This window comes from Ischnura elegans, chromosome 4, assembly GCF_921293095.1.
Source record: "Ischnura elegans chromosome 4, ioIscEleg1.1, whole genome shotgun sequence".
In the NCBI taxonomy this organism is placed as follows: Eukaryota; Metazoa; Arthropoda; class Insecta; order Odonata; family Coenagrionidae; genus Ischnura; species Ischnura elegans.
In genome coordinates, this window is record NC_060249.1 from 37,765,511 (window position 1) to 37,783,836 (window position 18,326).

The following is an 18,326-nucleotide window of genomic DNA, read 5'->3' on the forward strand; positions in this document are numbered from 1 at the left end:
CACATCGGCTTCCTCCGAAAATTTTCCTCCCCTCAACCTTTCCACCAACCGATCCCTCCCCTCCTCCACTACACCAAAAAAGGGGTTTGAGAGAGAGTCTTCGGGAGACGCAAAAAATAATATAACAAAAAAACTCGAGTTCTCTCCCCTCCGTGCCCACCTCCTCCTCTACCGCCCCTCCGCGTTCCCCGCCGCCGCCTCCGGGCCTCAGGGCATGAGGACTCCTCCGTCCCCGCCCCCGCCGCCGCCTCCACCTCCGCCCCCGGACACCTGTGTGTGCGCAAGCATTAGTATGTCCTTCTTCTCCTTGGGGAAGCGGAGCTCTCGACCAGCGAGTCGCGCCGCCTCCAACTCCCGCTCGGCCTGCGCCAGCTCCCTCCGGATGATGCCACCGCCTCCACTGCCCCCCGAGCCTCCCCCGCCGCCCCCGCCGCCTCCCGACGCCTCCTGCTCTCGCGCCATCCAGTCCAGCGCCATCTGGGAGCGCATGTCGTCGTCCAGGGGCCGGTGAGAGTAGTGGGCCACCACTTCTTGTCTGCAAGAGAAACAGGCACGACGTCAAATATCGTGATTGAATGGCGTAAAACCTACATCAGATTGCGTAAAAAATAATTTTACCAGTACTCAGGCACGTAGTCAGGGAGAGGAAGGACTTTGGGGGTTTCAGCCATCCTCCCGACGGGAAATTTGTTCTCTTATGACGACTAAACGCGATACATATGCGGAGTAGACTACTCCAGAGGCATCTACTCTTCATTTTTTTTATATAGTAACACCCGTAATGTCCAGCAGCCGATCCGTGAAAGGGACAAAGGGGGGGGTTTAGGAGACGCACCTCTCCTGTATGTACTACACAAAATTACCATTGTTCCAGTGTAAATTGGATATTGCGATAAATTTAATAGGACTGTAACTCGTTAAAATGGTCAGAAATCTCCCGGTAACAGTAGCTTTCCTAATCCTGTCGTTATGTATAAAAAGAAGCAATCGCTATCTCTCCCCTTCATCGATGAACTGCAAGTTTTTACTTCAGAAGATAACAGAAGGGACCAATAGTTTAGGCGATGACCAAGATGACATTAAAAGGTCTGATGACATGAAGACTATCCTGTCTGGTATCTGTCATTCTGTAACCAGTCCTTATGGAGTTTAGACATCAAGTCATGGTCAAAGACCGTATTATCGACGAATCGCAGAAAATTCCCGGATTCAAAATGTCTCAGTTCCGGAACAAACGAAATGTAGCGTAAAAATTGGAAGGAAGAACACCCTAAGGCTCCAAGAATAAAATACTTCCATTGCCAAAGGCCCTTTTATTAGCTTTGGCAGATATCCTAATAGCTATAGATACTTAATAGCTAAAATGTGGCACGGATATTTAAATTCGAGGTTTTGCTGTAGTTGTATTACATGATACCTTACAGACATAAAATATTTTCAGCTCAGGAACACCGTACGTATGTAGCATTGGACGTTAACAAAGCGGATACGGGGAAGCTTCTTGATGAGATATGGAAGAGACAGAAGGTTTGGACGGAGTGAGGAGTGCATTAAAAACTGCGTTTGAGGGATGAATATCAAATAAGCGCGAGATAAATAGGAAGAGAATAAGATTTACAGATACAATGAAAGAGAGTGGGCCTTACTGAAGAGAGAAGTTGAAATTGGGAGGAGAGACAGACCGAGGTCATAAGCAAAATGCTCCAAGTAAACTATACTTATCCTACATTAATAATAAAGCGAAATTCATCCGATCATGAACAATTCGAAGCAACACTGCAATATTTCGTGACACTATGGGCCTGTTATCCACCGCCGCATCATTAACATGAGCAAAGACGAATCGCAGTCGCCGAAAATCCGTATGAATTCCATCTCAAAGCGAACGATAACGGTAGTTCGGCTGTGGTCACGAGGCAAAAACAAATGACAAATGACACGGAATACGAGTCATCCGTCTCTTTTTTCGGGTGCATCATCAAAGGCCCGTTATCTTATGGGTCCTGATCACGTGCCCTGGATCGCATTTGCTTCCCCAAAATTTCTCTACGTTTTCCTTCAACATACGAGTACTTCCGCAAAAATCCTTATATCCTGAATAATGCCCTCTTTTATCATATGAATGGAGTTCGGCTGGTAGCAGTACACATTGAAATAACTGTGGATTAGGAAGTATAGCCCCAAAAACTCGAAGAGTGACCGTGAATCTAGGTCCCACGAACGCAGTTTCACAGCATCTGATTAGGTGAGCAGAAACAGGGCGATCAAAGGAGCAAGAGATGGTGTATCGAATAATATATCGATGAAAGGGAGCTGTAGAGAACTGCACACCATAGAAGAACCCGGTGGATAGACCATGTTATTAGATAAAGTGATTGCGTAAGAAATATAATGGAGGGAACATATACAAGGAAAAGTCCAAAGAGAATGGCAAAAAGATGAGAAATTCTTCTTGGGGCAAATGAGGAAGGACAAAAATGAGAAGAAAATTAGGAAACTAAGGAAATTATTTCGGTAAAAGGTGAAATAAAAAGCTACGGTTTACCAATCGTCGGATACAGTTCTATGAATGAATGAATCTACTAAAGATCAGATGTTCTAGTAAATGCTTTGAAAAATAAGGACGCAAGGAGACAGAATACTAGGAAACTTAAAGAAACAGCTTGGGAAATGGATGATGGGGTCGTTTTCTCAGACCCAGAATGAGAAAAATGAATACGTCCCTCAGTATTCCCCCTTCTCGAAACCCAAACCACATCCTCCGCCTTACCCCCTCCCTTGAGCACCAAGACCTATATAAGGAAGAACTCTCAAGACTTAGGTTGCATTTGATAATGTTGTTTGTAATAACGAAACGAGTCGTGTTAATATTAAACTCAGGAGAAATATTGCAATGTGTAACTTTAATAGTATTAAGAACTTCCTCTACATCGTGCCTCACATCATACAAGAAAAAGAAATCGAAGGAAGGAAGGTAAAAAATCTTCTCTATTCAGCCATTCTTTCGCGAGTTTAAATGAGAGAGCACTCTCCACTCTACTCATGAGTTGGTGACGTCATTAGGGTTCGGTTTCATTCAGGGCTGCTCAGGGAGAACCATTTGTTGAGGGAAGATATAACTAACATTAGTGTAAACAACGACGAAGTATGCGAGAAACATACATTAGACCGAGGAATAGTGAAGAGCGAGGAAAGGGAAATACAATGTTGTGTCGTGGTAATTGGTCCGCAAATGTGGTTAGATAAAATTGATTTTAAAAAGCTCTCTCTCTCTCTAGAAAAAATAAGAACTTGAATATTTCGCCGCCGATGGTTAGGAGGGAAGCTAACAGAGAAAAAGAACTACGCAGTAAATGGCATTTTATCTTATAGATAAGTCAGACTCGTCAGACTCGTCAGACTTATCTTATAGATAAGTCAGAGGTAAAACGTGAACCAGTCCACTCTAGAACTCTACTAGGGATTCAATTGGGGAAGAAGATGCCCATTCACCAACAATGTTTCTACGGGCACAATAATTTGGCGGATACGGATTCCGAGGATTCCCGTTGCTGAGCAAAGGGGATGGGGCCGTGTAAAATTCCCAGATGTGAGGAAAAGGACTTCTCCTACCTATCCTCAACCTCCTTCGACCGACCCTCGAGGAATCGGTACGAATGCAGATGGTAGGGGAGGGTGGAGAGGGGAGTGGGAATCAGCAGACTTAGTGCCCATATGACTCCTGTTCGACCGGTATTTTTTTTGAAGATTTACTTGTTTTACCTTTATGGTATCATCATAAAATTTTCGGAGTGGATTGATAAGATCCTAGTCAACATTAGCCTGTGCATTAAATTTTATAATGCAATTCACAAATAATTGACCATGGATAAAGGGATATCATTTTCTTATACCCGAAATCAGAAAAAAGAAATCGGTAGATGGAAGGTAAAAAATCGTCCCCATTCAGCAATCCTTTTGTGATTTTCAAAAAAAGAAAACAAAAGTTTCTGACCTCCATTCATGAGTTGATGACGTCACAAGAGTTCAGATTCATCCACTTGCTAAGGAAGAACCATTTTTTGAGGTAAGTGTAAACAACAAAGAACTACGCGTGGAGCATCGACGAGACAGAGAGGTAATGGAGGGTATGAAAAGGGAAAAACAATGTTGTGTCGTGGCGATTGGGCGGTAAAGGTGGAGAGACATCATTGACTCTAAAAAGACATCCACAGAAAAAATAAGAATTTCCATATTTCGTCGCCGATGAATATGATGAGCGGTTTTACACTAAACCTTGGAATGTGAGTACGGATTTGCATGATGTATGGAGGAGGTGACCGACAGCTAAGATCATTGGGCCTTGGAATATGGGTGAAGAGAAACCTGATATCGGCATTAGCCTACTCCTAATGAAAGTCACCATGGCTTAACGTCCCATCCGACAGACGTAGTGTCGTACTTGAAGTTCCCTCCACAAAACACTCAAAGAGGGATCGTACAACCTCTGAAAAATCTCTGCCACCGCCGAGATTTGAACCCGCACCACCTGTGTGGGAGGCTAGCACTCTGGCTACCCTACCAACCCGATCCCTCCTCGAGACGTACTGTCACCGATCGCGTAATTAAATGTCTTTAACCGAAGTTGCCAATCGCGAAGTTGACGGGATAGTATTCCGAATTTCCCCCTAATAAGTCATAATTAAGTTTGTTAACCGAAATTTAGAATAATTTTGATAGATTACATCATATTAATTGCTTTTTGACGTTATTCCCCGCTAATGCAAGTGCTCCAATGCAAATGCTGAGAATAAATGTATTGCTCGTCCCTCATAGCCACATCTTTGCAAATCGAGTAAAATGCGGCCAAAAATTGCAACGTTTTATGTCAAACTTATATAGGACGTACTGGGGACTTCTCTCTGTAGTTTCCTCGATTTTACCTCGATATCAAAATATTAAAATATATCAGATATCAAAATTATTTACTTGAGAAATAAATTAGCGATAGAAGGGCTCTCACTTCCAACGCAGCGATCGAATTTCGGAAGATATTATACGGCCATTTGAGTTTTTGATTCCATATTGAAAGCTCTGCTCGATTGTTTCTCGGAGATTCCAATAGTTTTATTGTTGTCAAGGAAGTGAGGCGAGCAAGAGGTGCTGATGGGATAAATAATCGGAATCACGTGACCAGGGAAAGAGAAGGGCGCAGACGAAAGGAACATAGAATGGAGAGAGTGACGAGAGCAGTTTACGAGGTGTCTTCCCACCCAAAGCTCGAATCCACCCTCCTCTATCACCTACTCACACAAACAACCGCAAGCATAACCTCATTCGCTCATTCAAGTCTCCAGGTGGGAGGGTTGCCCAACGGCAGGTCTGACAAGGAGACATCGCCAAAGTGATGTTCAGGATCTGGATACGGATGTTATTTTCTGAAACTATACAGGTAAGGTATAAAATGTATCACGGCTTTCTTCCACATAGGCCCGGGTTTGAGAGATATTCGCTTGTAAAGACTTCGCGCAACATGACATCCCTTGAGTAATCGCCGTGGTAAGGCACAATTTGGAGTTTCGTTTAAAATCCATAAATTGATATTAAATTTAAAAAATCGCGAAGTAACTAAATAAAACGAATGGGGATAAAATGTAAGAGTGATTTCAAAAGTTAGAAGAGAGAAGAACACGGCTGTAGTTAAGAGGTTAGCGATTACTCAAGGGACGTCATGCTGCGCGAAATCTTTACAAGCGAATATCTCTCGAACCCGGGCCTTTGTGGAAGAAAGCCGTGACTTTTTTTCTACCTTACCTATATAGTTTCAGTTAATAACATCCTCATGTAGATCCCGAACATCACTTTGGCGATGTCTCCTTGTGAGCAAAATACAAGCCGAGGAGTATTTGAAATGCAAAATTCAAAATAGTGTTTTTAATAAGTTTTCTAGGATATTTCACTATTACTAATACCACTACTTCTTTAGATATCGCGACCCGGGTTACGATGAGTAATTATCATTTTCAGGCGTACATTATGATGTATTTACCTTATTATTGTTACCTAGTTACCTAAGAACCAATGGAAGAGATGAATTTTAAGACGGACGCCAGAATAGGGAAAAAGGAGGGGTAAAGATATTCGTTTATCAGAGTGCTGTCCTGACTTTCAATATTCTTTTAAAATTTCCAACAGCTCCCTAGAGTCCAATTCACGGCGGTCGTTGCATAATTTTAATATACGTATTTTTAAATCGCTCCTATGGCAGTTGCATATTGATATTTTTAGTAAAAGTATTTTTGAAAAGTGTTTTTTATTTAGAATGGATAAAATACAAATCCGCATTTAAAATACAAAATACAAGATTACGTCAGGTCTTGTATTTGAAAAACCAAATAAAAATTAGAAATGTATTTCAAGTGCGCATTTTAAAATTCTTGTATTTAAAACACTCCGTAGAAGTTGGATGTTTACGTACCCGCTTCGACCGCATTTTTATCGGATTTCAAAAATGCCCGCATAGCAGCGATAAGCTCAGAGGGATCCATTCTTTATCGATATTTCCAATAAATAATTTTCAATAAGGAGGAATAGCATTGAAAACATTAAAAAGGCCAATTAAAACAATCAATTTTAGCATTGAAAAGTTTTATATTTGATGGTTTATTTCGTCGCAAACATAAAGTTCGGTTAATATCCCCGAATGCTGCTTATTTCTCCGTAGAATTCGGATCGCTTTGCCGCCAGCGACGCCAAGGATAACTATTGTAAATCCCTGTATAATTTGAGGCACGATGTGGTGGAAGTCCTTAAAATTAGTTAAAATTAGACATTGCAATATTTCCACTGAATTTTATTTTAATACGACGCGTTTCTTCGTTACAAACAATACTAACAGTAACAGGCACTTGATAGTGTTGTTTGTATAAACGAAACGCGTCGTATTAAAGTAAAATCCAGAGGAAATATTGCAATATCTAATTTTACTAATATTGTAAATCTATTTCAATGCGCGGTGGATGATGACATATACAGGGGCCGACTGGAGAACCCTCTCCTTTAACATTTGTGCGGTCGGATTACAATGCATTCTCTCGATATGACCCCAATGAATTAGCAACGAGCGAAGTTCTAATAAATATTAGGGGTAAATTTCTGCCGCCATCATGAGATTAATTCATTTCAACTTCATTCATTAATTTTACAGATGAATACTTATTTCTTATTCTCTTTGGAATAAATTGCAAAGCGAGCAAAATCGTTATTTTACGTTGGTAGCGTGCCATTAAAAGGATAGCCACGAAACGGTATTAGCGGCGTATATTTGTTCTTTTTTCGTTTCCCTTTCTCAGTGTCCACTACTCTGCATTGTGGGGCACTATTATTTAGATTACGCACACAGTCAGTACAGTTTATGACCATCTACTATAACAGTTTAGCCTGGAATTAGTCTATTAAACCTTCAAATAGACCTTTAGTCTATGAAAGTCACCTGCTATTGAAGCTGTAGTACCGCACGAACTTGGTTAATTTCTGATTAGTCTTCGCATCATATTGTTCGATAGATTTCATATTTCCACCTCGCATAATAAAAAAATGTGATATTCTTACCAAAACAAAATTTCTCGCACCAGAATTTTTCCTCCTTTCACTTATGTCACTCACCCTCCAGCTCTACCTTAAATATCGAATACTTCACCAAACCAATGAACATCCTAACGCATTTTTTTTAAGCATGCTTAAGGATGAAAGTGAAGAGAGAAGGAAAGAAAATACTAAAAGTTTGACGGGAAGAATTTCATGATTGAAAGAAAGTAACACTTATTATTACAATGCGAGGAGGAAAATCGAACTAACTCGATCGAACGAAACGATTCTGAGATTAATCATAAAATAATCTAATCCGTTCGGTTCTGTATACTTTCAAAACCGAGTGGCTTAAGGCTAAATACAAATATAGATGGTCATAAACGAGAGTAATATCCTGGATAATCTAGAGAGTAGCGCTCAATGATTCGTAAATGGTGGACGCCGAGAAAGGAAGACCAGAAAAGAACCATTATCGGAAGAACTAAGGAGAAAACTACTATAACCTTCTGGGGTGAAACAAATTTGTTATGAAAGGAAATGAATGAAACATTAATGTTATCATTAAAAGTTTTGTATCATAGCCATCTAGAGATGTGTAAACACTAATCACTCTTCAACCCTAAGACGGTAGTAGAGTAGCTGCCGAAAGGTTAGAGATTGGGAAATACATCTATTCACACAAATGGCGGAAGAACTGAGAAGATAACGCTACTATCACCTTATGGATGAATGAAAACTTTTATTCATAATTATTCTTATTGAGAGAGAATGAATAAATCATTAATGCTATCATTAAAAGCTTTGTATCATTAGCCATCTAAAAATGTGTAAAAAAAACTAATCACTCTTCAACCCTGAAAACGGTTGCAGAGTGAGCTGCCGAAAGGTCTGAGATGGAGAAATACACCCGGTTGACAACCCGAGAAGATTTCTGCGTATTCTCCCGGTCTTCCTCCATCCCCTGAATGCCACTACCGAATCTCCGATTCTCCGAAGTCGAAAGGGATGGAAAGCGGGCCGATACAGTCAGTCCCCAACCGTCCAGCTGGCTTGGGCACCTGCGCCGCTGAACACATGCATGGAAATTATAATGATCCGGACTTATTAAGCCGTAACCGGGAGTGTTTGTCTTAATGCGGCTTCGATAAGGCTCATTTACAGTACAATAATTGCACGCCCTGGCTCCCGCAAACCTCTGAGGGGTCTCCGATAATAAATGGCGACGGGAGGCGCTTTGTGTCAAACTCGCTATCGATAGCGCAATCTCGCTGCGATTAATCGCGCGCGTTATTCCAAGCTACACCGCCCAAGTGCGTAAGTAAACCTCAATGAATTCACTGCGGTTCCAGAGGCCACTTGGTGCGCATTAAACAAGCTATGAAGCGACCCGGGGCATAATAATGCATGAGCAAATCATTCGGTAAGGGATAATTAATTATTATTTACACATTTTTAAGATGCTTAAGATATATAGTCATCTCCCTGTTTATTAATTATCATCACCCCTTTCTCTTGACGCGAAGAACTACGAGTAAATTCATTAAATCTCTTCTCAATGTCAACCACAGTGGATCGCAGCGCATATTTAGCAAAGAATAATTACCTATATATAGGTATATAATATCGACAACATGTGTCACTATCTCAAACGTACTTGAATAAAGTTTAATTAAAATTATGTTAGAATCAAAAAGGATTTAATATTTGCTACATAATTACGACTATTTCACGATATCACGATGAAATTTTATTTCGACAGGTTTCATTACAAACCCTTGCTTTGTATGATCATTACACTTGCGCCATATTGTGCAAAAATTGCTTTAACGGTGGATTTGAAATTTAAGTTTACGTATACTTTACCACTATCCACCGAAAGTATTTATTTGCGCTCACTCGAAATAATTATGAAATCATATCACACCCATATTTTCCATGCCACCAAAATCACTTATAACGTTATCTCATCAATATTATCTGCCATTGCATCAATACTAAATTACATACTCAAAACATTTTAGGGACATGATATTTACTGTAAATATTAATGTCATTTTCTTATAAAACAGAGGATTTAAATGTTTATCTCATTTCTTTAACACAGTATTAAAAAATCAGCATTTCTTTAACTCTCAATAAAAGAGGAAATAGTTTATGGCCAAAATTATAGGTGAATTTCGCTCATGACTATCCTAAATATGAGAATATTGTAACAATAAACAGCAATCACTCAGAGATTCAACCCGGGGGCTATTTAAGATAGATGAGGATAGAGCTCACCTTAGGCTAGCCGAGAGGACTGTGAAATTCACACATCAGGGTAGAAGTGCCAGATTCTTTCCCTAAACCACCTAATATTTCAAGGATTTTCTATGGGGTGGTTCGAAAACTTCACCTGGGATTTGAACCAGAGACCATTCAATGAGTGGGCAAGCTCTACACACTAGCCCAACACGCTTCACGACGAACTAAACGTATAAATAAGGAAAAAGTTAATAAGATATATACTATACAGATTATTCAGATACTGGAGTTTTTTTTCTCTTTGAGAAAGTAAGACATGTACGATGGGAGCGGAAGAGAAGCGGGGGACAGAAACATCCGAAATGTGTTGCTGCAGAAAAATGATAAAGACCAAATGGACGAGAGAAGAGTGAACGATATAATTCCCTTCATAGCAATGAAAGGATATAGAACTCTTGAATGGGATCGGAATAGTGCGGTGGTGGCAACAGTGTTTACTTCCCACTTACAAGGAGACATCGCCAAAGTGATGTTCGGGATCTACATGAGGATGTTATTAACTGAAACTATATAGGTAAGGTAGAAAAAAAGTCACGGCTTTCTTCCACATAGGCCCGGGTTCGAGAGATATTCGCTTGTGAAGATTTCGCGCAGCATCACATCCATTGAGTAATCTCCATCTATCAAATATAGCCATGGCGGTGTAGTGTAGGGCGCTAGTCCTTTAACCTATAATAAGTGTCCCGGGATCGTGTCCCAGTGTCGGAAATAGTTTTTCCCTCTTCTGATTTTTGAAATCACTGTTGCATTTTCTCCCCATTCGTTTTATTTAGTTACTTCGCGATTTTTTAAATTCAATATCAATTTTTGGATTATAAACAAAACTCCGATTTTTGACTTACCACGCGAATTATAGGGCGAATATCTCTCGAACCCGGGCCTATGTGGAAGAAAGCCGTGACACTTTTTCTACCTTGCCTATATAGTTTCAGAAAATAACATCCGCATGTAGATCCCGAACATCACTTTGGAGATGTCTCCTTTTTAGTGGGTCCGAGTTCGCTTCCCAGCGATGGAGGAGATTTTTCAAAGAATGTTCGATCCCTACTTGAGTGCATTGTTGAGAGCCCTTTCAGCTCAGGATCCTGTCTATCAGATTGGAAGTTAAAGTGGTCTTTTTGGCACCTTTTGTTAAGAGCGACGCCGGGTTTCTCTCCACTTTTTACCCTTCCTTACCCTTCTCTCCACGCATAAATTACTTTAACTGCCAGTCGCCTCGTCCAAATGCCATACCAAATCATAAAAGTTCCCTTTCTCAGGACTTTAAGAAGACTTTTATGGCTTGGTATGGTATTTGGAGGAAGTGATGGACAACTGAGGTAATTTTCTTCATCATTTACAATTTATTAATATAAATCTAAAAAAATAATATTAGTAGCTGTTGTCTTTTCAATAATTCCCAACAGTTGATTATCCGAATACATTTTAATATCGAATGTAATAGCAAATGTAATGGAGGTCCTTCCCAAGATGGTCGGATTTGGATTCACTCGAAGATAATATATCGTACATTCCATTGAATCGAGTTCCAGGATAAAAAAATCAAAGAACTAGTATTAATGCGTTGGCGTTATCAAGAGGCCTCCAAGCAAAAGCATTACAGCTCGTCCGCCATTCCCGAGCATGATTGGAATAAGAGGGGCCACAAAAGTGATTTTGAAGGAGATATTGGCAAAGGAGAGCCGATACTATTCAAGGTGTAACAGAGTAGTCTTGCAAATTGTTGAGTGTGAAAACTGTTACAGGACCAAATGGCTACCCAGTCAGTGACGTGTGTAAGAAAGTGCCAGCCAATCAGCGCTCAGCGTAAGGACTGTCAGCGCTACAAAAGGCAGAGAAGTAACCACGTTTCTCACCTTAGACCTAAAGACGATAGCAGGATGGCTTTTTAAACACATGTCATACTAGGTCCACGAACGTTGATAATAATCAGATAATTAATGAGCATGAGTTTCCCGGTTCTCTAGCTAATAGCAAATTTTATGACGTTGACATCAAGAATCCGAGAAAAATATAAAGAAAATAAGCCACACTCTATGGTGCACAGGAATGTGTATAGCAGGTAGTAAATTTTCAGGGAATCCTAATGCACTGTTGGTGAAATTTTCCTCACAACACAATTCCTCGACTTTTCCTGGTTTCCTGGTTTTTTGAAGGCCTGCGGAAATCCCGATTTTCATTATAATAAGAAGTCTCCTGGCTTTGTACGCAACTCCACTAGTCTTCGGTCTCAGATGTACCGGCGTACAAGCTGAATCAAGAGGCGCCTCGGAAAAATGCAACAAAAATAGAGAACGATTCGGACCCATGCATTATTATCATGCGATGTCGTTTTCCTTTTTTCATCTCAATCTTTTGCCCTCTCATCTTTTTCAGGAAGAAGAGATAACGGACAGGCAATGAGCGAGGAATTCGTGTTCATAATAAGTGGAAGGCGCGGGAAGGGAAAAATTCAGAGAACCGGAATTGGTTCATAGCGAGTGAGAGAGATGAGGGAGCCAATTTCATCACCAGAGCCATAAAATCGAAAATGATTTCAGAGTTGACTCGGCGGAGCTGGGCGTGTGTTGAGAGGAGTGGGGGGGGGGGGGAGAAGGGAAGGAAGTATAAGCGAAGAAGAGCAAGGGAGGGGTTAGAGAAAATAGGCGCAAACCATCCCTCGACCTCTTATGTGCAACAGTTCCTCCGCGAGTCGCCAGAGGGCTTCACACTTGATGACGCGCGCGGGCAAGAGGACTGCATAGAGGAGGCCCAATTCCATCCCATAGAAGGCTGATTTCTGCTGCCACTTTGGTCGTATTTTAATCGGTTTTCAATAATATCCGCGGCGCGGTGATGAGTGCAATGCGATCCACTTTTTCCCCCAATATTTTGCAGTAAAATGATTGCCATTGCAAAGAATAGCATTGAAAAGCAATGAATTTGATAATTCACATCATCATGAGCTTAAAGTTCGGTAAGTAACCCTAAACACATCGTATTTCCATTCACTTTGTCCGACAGCGACACGAGTAGCGACTTTTGTAAACCCATTTAAATGCGCGGTGGGTGACAACAATTTAGATGCCGACCTGAGGATCCTCTTTTGTAATATTCGTGCTGGCGGGTTGAGAAGCAGGTGAGTTTGGCATCTAGCAGCTCCCGTCAGGCACGTAGCCGGGCTAGTGATACCGCAACATACTCCACATAACCTAGTACACTGGCAGAATTGCGCATTCTGAAACATTCTCCATATTACCCAGACAATCTAGTGGAATTGCACTTTCCGCAACATACTCTATATTACCTAGGTACATTGCCAAAGGCCAAATCACTGTGTCCATTCCAACGGCATTATAAATACTTTGCTTTGGTGGCTGTTACTAAATAATAGTTTATATTGACAAAAATGTCATCGTATTTATGTTTAATTTCATCGTGATGCATCGCTCGGTAAGTTATGGTTGTATACCCTAAATTGGAAAGATAAAACTTATAGCGCTCAAGACCATTTTATTATGAACAGCCTACTACGAAGTTTCATCAAATCTAAGGACAAAAGTTCTCAAAAAGCATACGAGACAAGAGGGCACAGAGGAAGCAAACGTTGTATATTAACCGTTATGATAAACGCAAAGAATGATGATATGGAAACTTACTGGCTGATCCCTAGCAGGCACGTGGCTAGTGTGGGGCTTTGGGAACTTGTGCCTTCTCCAAAAATTTTTCCCTTTTGGCTAATATCCGCAATAAATCAGCTCAAGAGACCAATCGTCCAGGCGCATCTATCTTCTGACACTACATATTTCGATCACATTTCATTATGTCTGCCAAAAATGAAAGATGAATTCAATTTTCATAATTAAATAAAACGAAATTACTCACTCATTTAGCGATGCAACCTGAAGATAGTTTTGGAAAGGTGATGGTAGAAAATACCCCGCGCTAAGCCTTAGGCGAATGAATGACACAATCATGATGGGATTGGGGGGGGGGCAGTTTCTTTCCCTAGGTTACCTCGCTAGTGGAGGATTTGGTTGTAGCGTCCGAAGGCCTATTATTATTGTGTTGTTATTGATATAAAAATTGTATTCCAATATACAGTATTTAAGTTCCATGGATCATTTGAGATCCTCCTGGAACACCACAAGGGTTTACAATAATTTTTCGGAGGCGAAATATTACCAAGGTGAATACTGAAAGGGCGTATCATTCTGAAAATGCTCTTTGCCACTGGTTTTCATTGTTACTGCTAACTTATTCATGAAATAAAAGGCGTTAAATTTTAAACCTCAAAATTAGCTGAAATAAGTGGCTGAAAACGCCTCTCGGGATTCCCACCGGTTTTGGCACTCCATTCCTGTCGACGTTACGATGAAATACTTTTTCATCTTGCTCAGAGCTGGTTGATGTTGGTTGGTTGTCGGTTAATCAACCAGCCCTGAGGACGATGAAAAAGTATTTTATCGAAACGTCAGCAGAAATTGAGTGCCTAACCCGGTGGGAAGCCCAAAAGGCATTCTCAGCCATCATTCGCGAGGAAAGAATCAAACCCTTCATAAAATAAGTGATATAGTGACAAAAATTAAAAATATTTGTGGTGCAATTTTTTCGGCCAGTTCCTTAAGAAAAATATATGCGTAAACAAACTGATACCTATCTCATGACTTCGACAAGTAAACTCGGCTTGAGTCAACGGTCAAAAATGTCGATCATGGCTTCGATTTAACGAAAACATTGGAATGTCGATACGAGGAAATGCCAATTAATGCAATCGCCGAGCATATTTGCTGAGCGGCGCGCGGCAAACGAGAGGAATTGGGGAAAAAAACAATAAATAAATTCCCACACACTCGCCAGCACAATCACAGATACGACTTGCCTCTGCTAGCGGTGAAAAATCCTGTTTAGTTTCAAACACCCTTTCACCAACCAGCGGCGGCACGGAGATTCATAACTTCCGAACTTACTACATTTATAGTACGTATCCTATTAGCAGACTCACTCAAGCGCTCACAACTTATATTACGACTCTATGAACCGACGCGAGCGGAAAAGGACAAGGAAGAGAGCAAGATGGGGAGGAAGGAAAAAAAACGTAGAATAACAGCTTTAAGAGGATTATCTACCTCTTAGGGTAAATTGGAGATAGAAGTGCGATGGAAACCCTCAACATATAAGCTCTCGGTGATCTCGCGAAAGTCAGTGCGCGGGTGTGTGCGTGCGTGTATGAGCGTAAATGTGTTTCAAATAAGAAGAGATTAGGAGTGGGAGCGGGGAGCAGTTGCGAAAATTCGTTCCCCTAAGCGGCGGGTGAGCCGAGAAACAAAGATACGCACATAAATCAACGCGTTTTTAATGGCCAACGCGGAGCAGCAGATGCTTGGCTCTCCGTGAGGCGGTAGGAAGCAAGTGGAAGGGAGAAAGGAAATGGTAGACGAAGGATAAAAAAAAAGGTTTAAAGAGATTAAAGATGCACAAGAAATACTGGCGATGGGATGTACAGAGAGAGAGGGAGAGAGAGAGAGAGAGAGAGAGAGAGAAAGAGGTGAGAGGGAGGAGCCTAAGTATTGAGAGGGGACTGAGACAATGAGGGTGGTTGAAATGAGAAAAGGATTCTTTGTAAGCAGCGGTGGAGAAAGGAAAACGGGTAGTGTAGTAGACAAGGACTGCCAATGCACTGAAATGGGGAGACGACACCATCAAAAATGGCATTGAATGGTATTATCATAGATCTTAAATTTACATAATTACCCTGTGAGCCACCCTATAGGGTGTTTGGCAGGGGGTGATCAATCACCAACACAAACGTGCCAGATTATTCCGATATTGTATTGTACACAGATAATCAAGCTGTATTACACTCTGTTAGAAAAGGTTCTGGTCTGTTGTTTGAAAATGATTTGCATTGTGGCATGTTCATTGAGTTAATAAAGAATGCGACGCGTGGTGCGTCCTGAAGGTACGTTCCAACCGAAGCCAACCTGGCTGACCGTCCTTCTAGGACAATTCTCCCTGCTGCCATTTAGCCTAGGCCGGCCATCTTGGTCGGTTTGGGCTATATAGGCCGGGGATAGCTGGACCTGACAGTGGTGACTTCAAGGTGGTTTTGGTTGGAACGTGCGCCCAGTCTCTCACGGTTACCCCCAAGCAGGTTTCCATCTTAGGGGTAATATAGAGCTTCCCGATTTATGCTTTTTTCTAATAATTGTACATTTTTGGAGGCATTAAAATTATTTTTATTACATGTAGCATGCAAGATGACTGCAACATGCACATCTTATGGCCATAAAATATTACGCAAAATAACAAAATATACGTGCAAATTCATGAAAAGGCAAAAATTGCCAGCATATAGCAATTCCTTCAGAAAATCCACATAAGATTAGAAGAACGGAAAAAAATGTGGAATAAAACCGTTAAATCAAATAATTACGCTATTATAAGAGCTGTATTAGTTTTTCCCTCCTCTTTTGACTTGACACCACTATGCGACACTTACGCAAAATACCAAAATACTTAGAGAGAGCCAACCATTAAAAACTGTTAATACCAGAAAAGAATTTACTCACTTGATTCGTAAGGAAAATTCATAAACTGAGAAGTCCATTTTGGGCTGAAGGACGGAGGATTGGAGGAGAAAGAATGTAAACTCATACCATATTGGCAAAAATGGCCTCAATTTACAATTGAGAGTTGTTCCTCTAATATCGTATAACGTTAGTATTGATCAACTAGACACTATGATGTGGAGCCTAAGGGCCCCCGCGCACTGGCAACTTTTACAAAGCAACTATTTAGTTGCTTTGTGGATGTTCAAATGAAACACACGAAATTGATTGTGGCCCCGCGCACGGGCAACTTTTGAGTTGCCGCAACTGCCGTGTGTTCCATAGGGACTTCCTCAAAGCAACTAAATAGTTGCTTTGTAAAAGTTGCCAGTGCGCGGGGGCCCTAATAGATAAGTTGAGGGACAAAAATTGAAATACTTATATGATGGAAATCGTTATAAGATAAATGACTACATGTGATCAACATTGAAACAAAACTTAAATAAAAACGGGAAGACCATCGATGGTAGCCGAGTAACGCCTTGCTTGCACGCTGAAGTTGACTCCTATAATGGTCGACTATAATGCTTGACTCATGGGTGCGAACAGAAACTGCGGATAGAGTCGATTGAGGTATCGATTCGCTCCATTAGTAGAGTTGAAGCAATTCAACTAGGAAGGCGGTAAAAATCGATGGGCACGTCGCAACCAGTAAATGTTGACTTGACTACGAAGCCTAAGAATATAATTGCAGATTGCATTTTTCAATTTTTTCTTGTAATTAAAAAAAGCAAATAATTTATAAACTCAGAATTATAGGTCGATATCTATCAGTACTACCATGCTTAAGTAAAATATTGGAAAGATTATTGCAGATACTCTGTTGAATTTTTTGGAGAAAAATATGAACTCCATCGATGCCACACAATTGACGGAAGCAGGTAGTTAAAAGAGTTAGTTCTTAGACTATTTAAAAGTTTAAAAGATGAATTTAAGAATTTGAAAACTATAGGAGAAGTTAAAAGGATACTACAAGTTAGAATGTTAAATAAGAACTTGCATAACTCACAACATTTTGGAAAATAATATTCGATTCATACAGATCAGGCTCACTAACACAATAAATATGCACTAGCTTTTAAGGAATACGGGATCTATTACCTTAATGTATCTCTGTGGAACACTTTTTTAACAATATTTTTGCAGTAAAACATTTTACCCGCACACAATCCCTGTATGAATTTCCTTTACGCATTCAATAGTTTTATAAGGCTATACTTCCTTTACCTTTCCCAATATTCCTTATTTACTTTGGGCATAAAATATTTTCTTTGTCTAGTTTTACAGCTTTGATATATAATTTGCTGCTCATTTTTATCATCATGGTATACAGCTCCTGAATATTTACGAGAGTTGCAGAATATATACGTCGCCCGAAGGTTTAGCACGAGTGATAAATACTGTTTGGGCTATATATTTTCACGTGTGAAAATTAATTATTCGCCCAAAAAAAGGAGGGGTAACTGATATAAAATGGACTGCATATTAAGAATAGGAGAGAGAGGGAGAGAGAGAGAGAGAGAACGCCCAGATGTCCACCCCACCTTTTGTCCCCCGATGATTCGGCTCGCAGTCCTAAGTCTCTCGTCACACAACGTAATGTACGTCGCACTACTCCGACCACACGACAATACTGAATCGCCCCCGTGAGTTAGGAGGACTCCCTCGCTCCTCTAAACAATAGGAGCAATAGGATGGTTTCCTATTATTTTTTTATTGCCTGAATCGAAAGATTATTACTCCTGGAGTACGCATTTCACGCTCTAAGATTATCGAATGACGATATCTATTTTTCGCGATTGAACGAAAAGTGAAAAATTTCAAGCGGGCGAAAACGCGACGGCTAAGTAGGAATGCTGGGAA

The 18,326-nt window shown here is 40.6% G+C and overlaps 1 protein-coding gene across 1 annotated transcript in view; it reads right to left on the bottom strand.

The window, feature by feature from the left end:
- Nucleotides 1–207: 207 nt before the first annotated feature.
- The window catches only part of LOC124158118 (protein limb expression 1 homolog), a 407,177-nt gene continuing 389,058 nt past the window's right edge, over nt 208–18,326 (bottom strand). The window contains exon 5 of the mRNA XM_046533300.1: nt 208–535. Coding sequence (XP_046389256.1) covers nt 208–535 — 328 coding nt within the window. The remainder of the gene's footprint in view (nt 536–18,326) is intronic.